The following is a 7,500-nucleotide window of genomic DNA, read 5'->3' on the forward strand; positions in this document are numbered from 1 at the left end:
AACAGCAAAACAAGGAAACCACGGCGTGTGCCAATTGTGCATCTTGGATTATGCGACTATCGCATAAATAAATGAGTGAATGAATAAATAAATAAATAAATAAATAAATAAATAAATATCTTTTTTCTTTATTCAATGAATTTTGTCGATCCAGGCGATTACATGTTGCCATTACATTATGATACAAGTCCTCTAAAAGGTGGATAGCAAAATCTTCGTTGACAAATTTTCTCTTAAATGAATAAGAAAATTAAACGTTCATCGTATTCTATTCTACCAGAGTGACGTTCTGACAACTCAGATTATTGCTAAGGGGTATGTTTTTGATAAGAATTCACAAAAAAACATTGTATGGAAGTAAATGCAATGTATGTCACACTGGCTGCCATACTATACATGTAGATAAGAGGCATCACCCATACGCTCTGTATTGAGGAGAATTTAAGGGTGTGTTTGATTGGAAGATCCGGATTTAAATCTTAAAATCCTGATTTTCAGATTTCCAATCGAACACAAAATCTGAAAACGGATTTTGTCATGGACCTCACTAATTGAAATCCTTCCTGACATGGATTTCCAATAAGTGAAATCTGTGACAAAATCCGTTCTCAGATTTTGTCTTTTATTAGAAATTCGAAACTCCAGAATCTAAGATGCAAATCTGGATTTCCCAATCGAACACACCCCAAGTGTATCAAAACATTAAACTGCACATGCAAAACCAAAATAGGTTTCATACCTTCAATACTACAGGCAGCACCTTTAGCAATATCTTCCAAGGGAATCTCAATTGTTGCATTCTTTTTAGTTTTATCCCCCAGGGATACGATTACAGGAACCATGCTTCCAGAATCTGTACCTCCCTTTTCGTCAACCTCCAGTCTTCCGGACAGTGCCTCCAGCTGCCCTTCCATTACATAAGGCCTGGTAGATGATTCACCTTCTGATGGTGATGTCATGAACTTTGTTTGCATCCCTTGTTGTGATGGTCGTCTTGTGGCATCAAATGCCTGCTGATAGCCTGTGTTCCAACTGACAGAATTGTGCTTCACACTTGGGCTTTCTGTGGGTAAGGAAAAAGGACTTAGACCTGGGGAAGAGCACATGCTTGGTGACCTGGTGCTGTCTGCTAGAGCCGGAAAATTTATATCCCTGGGGCTTTCAGCCACCTTACTGAGCCATCTTGCTGTGACCAAGGACACAGGAACCCCACTGTCTGCTTCAATTGTCAGAGGATGTCTTCTAGATATCTGAAGATCAAAAAAAAAAAATTTTTTTTTTCAAATTAATTATTAAATTAAAATTCTCTGGAAATATCCTATACAGGACCTTGATTTGCGGAGAAAAAACAGGAAAGAACTATACACTTCCAAACAAAAGCTAAAAATACATGCAGTTTGGTGAAGTACTATAAAAGTCACCTGTACATTAACCAACATATTGAAATATAAATTTAGCTAACCAACTCATTCCCAATAAAACCATAATTCAATGGCAAAAAGACTAAAAAAGTTTCATACCAAGTTTGCTTCCTTCTTCTTGGCCATGTTGAGCTCATTTGCAGATTCCCCTGCCATCAAAAAACCTTCAATCTTTGAGCCCAAGTTTTCCAAAAATTTCTCAATCTTTTCCAGTTTCTTGTTGTTTGCTTGAACCATGTCACTAACGTAAGACTGATAAAGCAATAATACATATAATATTATTATTAACCAGTGAAGTTACCAAAAAGCTGCGATTAACAAACTAATTAGGAAAATTAATAAAAAGAATGAAGTACCTACTCTAATGATAACATTACCTATGGACAAAAATAACATAAATTATGAGAGCGAACCAGCCAGCCATAAATGGTTACATACAACAGTCCAAACTGCCCTCATACTTCTTTGGGCTTAACTTGGGTTTAAAAGTTTCATTATTTTCAGCATGAACATGAAAACGCTGATTAGCGTGACACACTACTAAGTTTGGTGCTCATCAGTCTTAGTGAAGGAGGTTTCAGCTCCTTTTGAACAGTCAGAGTTCTTCAACTCCTTCAAGCCACTGGCCTAGCACATGCTGGCAGAGATAAACTACCACATCAGAAACTCTTTGTCCTTATATATATTACTTTATTATAATGTCTAGCTTCGTGAGCGGGCAAGATGAACCAAATCCCGAGCTGTGATTGGCTACCTGAACTGGCACCTTTTTCTATCTTTTTGTGTCAACAGCTAAGGTTATTAGACAGGGCATTCTGCTTAACAAAAGGAAGTGACCATTATTTTGTAAACTGATTGAAATCTGAAAATTAACGGCAGCACTTTTCTCTTAGTTATTATACATGTAAGACCATCATGACGAGAGTTTGTCTGACTGGGCTCTGAACCCGACCTCCCGTACGGTAGACTGATGCTCAACCAATTATTGATCTAATCAGTCAGAGGTAGTATGTCCATGTACATCTGCATACTGTCAAGAAAAAGGGCTTCCTCACCAAAGATTTGTTGTTGGTTGCATGTGATGCTTCTGTCTGTGTATACACATCTAACTTCAGACAAGAGTATGTTGACCAAACTGAGGGCTTCTCATCCTTTTTTGAAATCTTCTCCTATCAGACAGAATCCACACATGAAATCATTGTAACCATATAATATATTGAGCTTGACTAGTGTCTCTTTCTTCAAACAAGATACATGTACCAATGAGGTGTACATGTATTCCGATTCTATCCAAACTCAATAACCAAATTGCTTTGCCTTGGTGTACATGTATGACATGTTCAACAACCAAGTTGTACCTCGATGGACAGGTGGATGCTTTGGGAAGACTGTGAAATTCTTCAGCTTTGGCCTACATTTTGTTATTGAACGTAACTTTGACTGTAAGTACAATTTGAAGTCTAGATGTCAAATAAAATTATGCTGAGAAGGAAACCATTATTCAATTATTCAACTGCTGCCATTATAATCAACTCCTGCTAATTCAAAATAATTGTCATGATACAGTTGTACATTAAAATTAGGCAAAACAATTATTATTACCATTATTGTTATCATTAATAAGTAATTAACTTTATACATTATTTCAAAGAATGTACTGCATGGTTATGTCATTTTCTATCAAGTTTCTTGGACTTTAAATAGTGCATAATATCTGACATCCTCTTCATCATTTAATTTACGTCTCATATTGTTTCATCTGCAATTTTAAAAGTGTGAAAGATCTTATTAATGCAGTACGTACCTGGCCATACTACACTTTTCAAAAGCATTTCGAACTCTAAATATGTTCAGTCTGATAAACACAAAAAAACTCCTATGCTTTTGAAAAGTCCAGTACACAAACACTGCCTATTGTGTGTTTAAAGACAGCTCTGCGCAAGCCTTAGAAACAAGATATGAATGGGCATTACTAAAACAGGAACAGAACGGAACGGCATGGAATATACCGCAATAAACCGGAATGGGGCGGAATGACACCAGAATGAGATGGAATGAACAAGAATGGCACCGGAATATACCGAAATGAGCTGGAATGACACCGGAATGGCACCGGAATGAGGCAGAATGACACCGAAATGAAGCGGAATATAACAGAATGAACCTGAAAATGCCAAAATTTGGTGTTTTAGTTATCGCCGACCGATTTTCGGTTGTTTCAGTCAGCTTTTGTTCTGTCACGTGATTCCCTAAGGGCATTGCATGTGTTTTTTCCTTTTGTAACATTTGGAACACTTTGATCATGAGAAAAATTTGACAGGTATATCCGTCGCTAAATGAATAATTATCTCTTGTGGAAGTAACATTTTTTTCCGTGAACAAACACAGGAGCAAGAGAAACAGAATGTTATTCTAATTGTTTTTGTCCATGGATCTCGGAGGCGGCTTTCACTGTGCGAGTCAGAAAACCCGTGAACATTTTTATTTCATTCTGACAGGTCAATTGTGCATTGACCAATCACAATCAAGTTCAGCGAACCACAAACTAAGTACGGTTGCTGCTTGCCTGCTTCCCACGACCCACACGTGATGGAGATATACGGAAATAGACTCCCGCAAACGGCCGGAAGACTCTTTTTCTCTTCCCGATTGTTGGCAATTATGCCATCAAACCTGAACGCAGTGTTTTCTTGTTTGAAGAAAGATTAGCCAGAAGCACAAAAAAAAGATAGATCGTTGATAATATATTTATATGAAGAATTGTGAGAACATATTGTGACTCGTTCCAAGCCTTGTTACTTCCCCTTAATGTAAATTGTTTTTTTTTTTGTCAGTCTCTCTATTCTGCAACATTTATTCATTCACAGTTTAGATCCACGCTAATCAGCTTGATTCTGGTGTCCTTCTGGTTTATTCTACCTTATTCTGTTGTCATTCCGCCTCATTCCGGTATATTCCGGTACCATTCTTGTTTATTCCATCTCATTCCGGTGTCATTCGGTTTTATTCCAGAGTCATTCTGCCTTGTTCCGGCATATTCCGGTTTATTCCGGTATATGCCACTTTAATTGTGTGTCATTCTCCCTCATTCCAGTGTCATTCCGGCTTGTTTCAGTATATTCTGGTACCATTCTTGTTCATTCAGTCTCATTCTGGTGTCACTTGGTTTTATTCCAGAGTCATTCCGCCTTGTTCCGGCATATTCCGGTTTATTCTGGTATATGCCACTTTATTTGTGTGTCATTCTGCCTCATTCCAGTGTCATTCCGGCTTGTTTCGGTATATACCGGTACCATTCTTGTTCATTCTGTCTCATTCCGGCATATCCCTGTTTATTCTGGTATATTCCGTTCCGTTCCGTTCCTGTGTTTAGTAACGCTCGATATGAATACCATTTGATTAACCTTGTTTTCGTATTTCGTTTTACAGTTAGGAGCTGTACACCACGTATAGTTCAGAAGAATTATTGTTATTTTTTTCTTTCCAAGGCACATTTGATGAAATTTCTAGTCGATCTTTAGGTACAGTATTACCATCGCAAAAATTTATGATTGCCTATAATTCTAGTAGTTTAAAAAGTGGACTCAAGTATGCAGACCTTTATGTATTATCATGTTAAGTACATGTATGACTAAAATACTCTCAGTATTCAGTGTATAGAATGATGGTTTTCACCTGATGTCACAGCAGCCCTGTTGGTGCACAGAACAATAGAGAAAAAAGTCTTTTGGGAATTTAATTCTAATTATAATGCAAAACATGAGCCATAATTTGCTATTGTTTTATGCACCAACATGGCCGTCTCATCACATGATTGAAAACCATTTATTACTCTCTACTTTCTAAAATCACGTCATTGCAAACAATGATAATGCAAAATGTTGGTGGCAGGTACAAAACACAGGTCACAGGTAATGCTACATGTAACGTTAGGTCTAATTAGGCCTATTAAAGGCCTAAGGTTAGCCTTTATGAATGTTTAGGATACTTTCTGTATTGGTAAAACAATGACCTGTGACCTAGTGACCTCTGACCCGTACCTGCCGAAATTTTGGGGGGTAAACAAGATGTCTTATGGGATTTGAGAAAGTATAGTGAATAAATTTATTTATTTCATACATGTAGTTTGAAAGAAGTCTAGGCATATTCCTGATAAGCAAGAATGATTTATTCTTTTTGCTTTCTTTGTTCTTACATGTATTTCTCAAAGCTGGCCTAAATTAGGCCATTTTAAAGTACAATTTATGGACAATTACTGGATGAACTCGGATCGCTCACCTCAGATCAACGTAAAAAAATGATAAGGCTTCAAGAATTCAACCCAAGTCTAATCTTTAAGCTAACCTTGGTAAAATCGAGTGTACACTTAATTTATGAGTCAATGAGTCAATGAGTTAATGCAGTTAAACAAACCATAAAATGAAAGCTAAAATTTCAGAGAGTGCTTACTGGCCTAATCACTGAAATGAGGGCTTAGGTTTAATCAATAAATTATTGCTACAGATGTATATTGACTGTGAGTCTCATTGACTCATTGATTTAATGACTCATAAAACATGTAAAATTGGGGCAAATGTCAAATAAATTTGGCTTACAAACTGTTTTTCGTTTGATCCGAGGTGAGCCATCTGAGTTTATCTCAGGTCCAAACTTTTGTACAGGTCTGCCTTATATTCATTAGGTAAAACTCAATAATACTATTGAAAACAATAATAGTAATAATTGACGGGCCTCACTCAGTACCTGAGAGATTTCATCTTGTTGATCATCAACTGCTCTTCGTTTCAGTCCAGTCTTGGCATGAGCTAAGTTGTTATTATAAACATCACTGTCCATGGGTTCCATAGATGCTGAATTATTATCCCTGAGAAAGAACAGCAACTTAATATCACCACACACTGTCCTTCTTCCTTTCAAAAACATGGTGCAACACTGAGATAAAATTTAAACTGTTAAATTTGCAAGACGACCATGGTGTAAGCCATTTGGTCAGTTGACTATTATTCACTTGGATGCATGGTCACCACTAATCATGCAATTCACTATCAACAGGGAGAGCTGTCTTTCAGTAACATCCAGTCTTGAAAAATGAATGTAATATTTAGTGGCATGGTGGGTTGCACCATCCACGTGATCAGCAATGATGAGAATTGTAGACCAAAGATCGCAATTAAATTGTGCGAACACAGGATTGAACAATCAAAACAAGGTGTCGATGGCATTGTCACATTAGCCCCACTGAAAACACCTTTAAATTTCAGCACAAGGGCCTTTCTGCACTGGCGACATTGTTTATTTTGGCAAATTTGCAGTCCGAAACAGCCTTTCGCAAGTTGTTCAAAATTTAACAGCATCAGGCATGCAAAAAGTTGTGGGATATTGGCATACTCCATTTATCCGCCACGTGCAATGTTTTATGCGCTTCTTGCAAAGTGTCCAAAAATTGGAATGATTGACAGATTTGTTGACCAAAAATTGTCCTGTTCGTTTTTCCCAGGACAATTCAAAATTTGTCTGCTAGTGCAGAAAGGCCCTTGGAGAGTTACTTTGTTATCAACTTTATTTCAAGGTTAAATATGACTCAAGTTGTCAGAAGTCAACAACAACTACAACAACAACAACAACAACAACAACAACAACAACAACAATACCCTCTGTTTGACAACGAAGATCTTTACAATATTACACTGTATTTACTAAGAATAGAATTATTAATATTGTTAATATTATTATTACTATTATTATTATTATTATTATTGTTATTATTATTATCAATTAATTCACAACAGCATGTATCAACTGTAAAGTTAAAGGGAGCAATCAGGCAGTCATAAAAAATCAACGGAAGACTGACTTAGAACGCACTAGAGTTTAACAAGGTTATTTATCTCAACTAATACTGAAATATATATCTCTCTGCTTTTTCTTGAACGTAGACAAAAGAACAACTCAACATTCCGATGCATGGATGCTCGTAAAAGCAATAAGGTCAAATTTCACTTCCAACCATGCATTTTCAGCTCATGAGATAAATTTTCGGTTTCTAAAGTCAGTTCATTCCAAGAATAAGGTTATTTTT

At 36.7% G+C, this 7,500-nt stretch overlaps 1 protein-coding gene across 1 annotated transcript in view; it reads right to left on the reverse strand.

Annotated features, from left to right (window-relative positions):
• Nucleotides 1-7,500, reverse strand: part of LOC138049529 (uncharacterized) — a 13,316-nt gene that overhangs the window by 5,298 nt on the left and 518 nt on the right. Inside the window, exons 2-5 of the mRNA XM_068895840.1 lie at nucleotides 6,165-6,285; nucleotides 2,477-2,590; nucleotides 1,521-1,673; nucleotides 740-1,250 (exon numbers count right to left, since the gene is read on the reverse strand). Coding sequence (XP_068751941.1) covers nucleotides 740-1,250; nucleotides 1,521-1,673; nucleotides 2,477-2,590; nucleotides 6,165-6,285 — 899 coding nt within the window. The remainder of the gene's footprint in view (nucleotides 1-739; nucleotides 1,251-1,520; nucleotides 1,674-2,476; nucleotides 2,591-6,164; nucleotides 6,286-7,500) is intronic.

Source organism: Montipora capricornis, chromosome 5, assembly GCF_036669925.1.
Source record: "Montipora capricornis isolate CH-2021 chromosome 5, ASM3666992v2, whole genome shotgun sequence".
In the NCBI taxonomy this organism is placed as follows: domain Eukaryota; kingdom Metazoa; phylum Cnidaria; class Anthozoa; order Scleractinia; family Acroporidae; genus Montipora; species Montipora capricornis.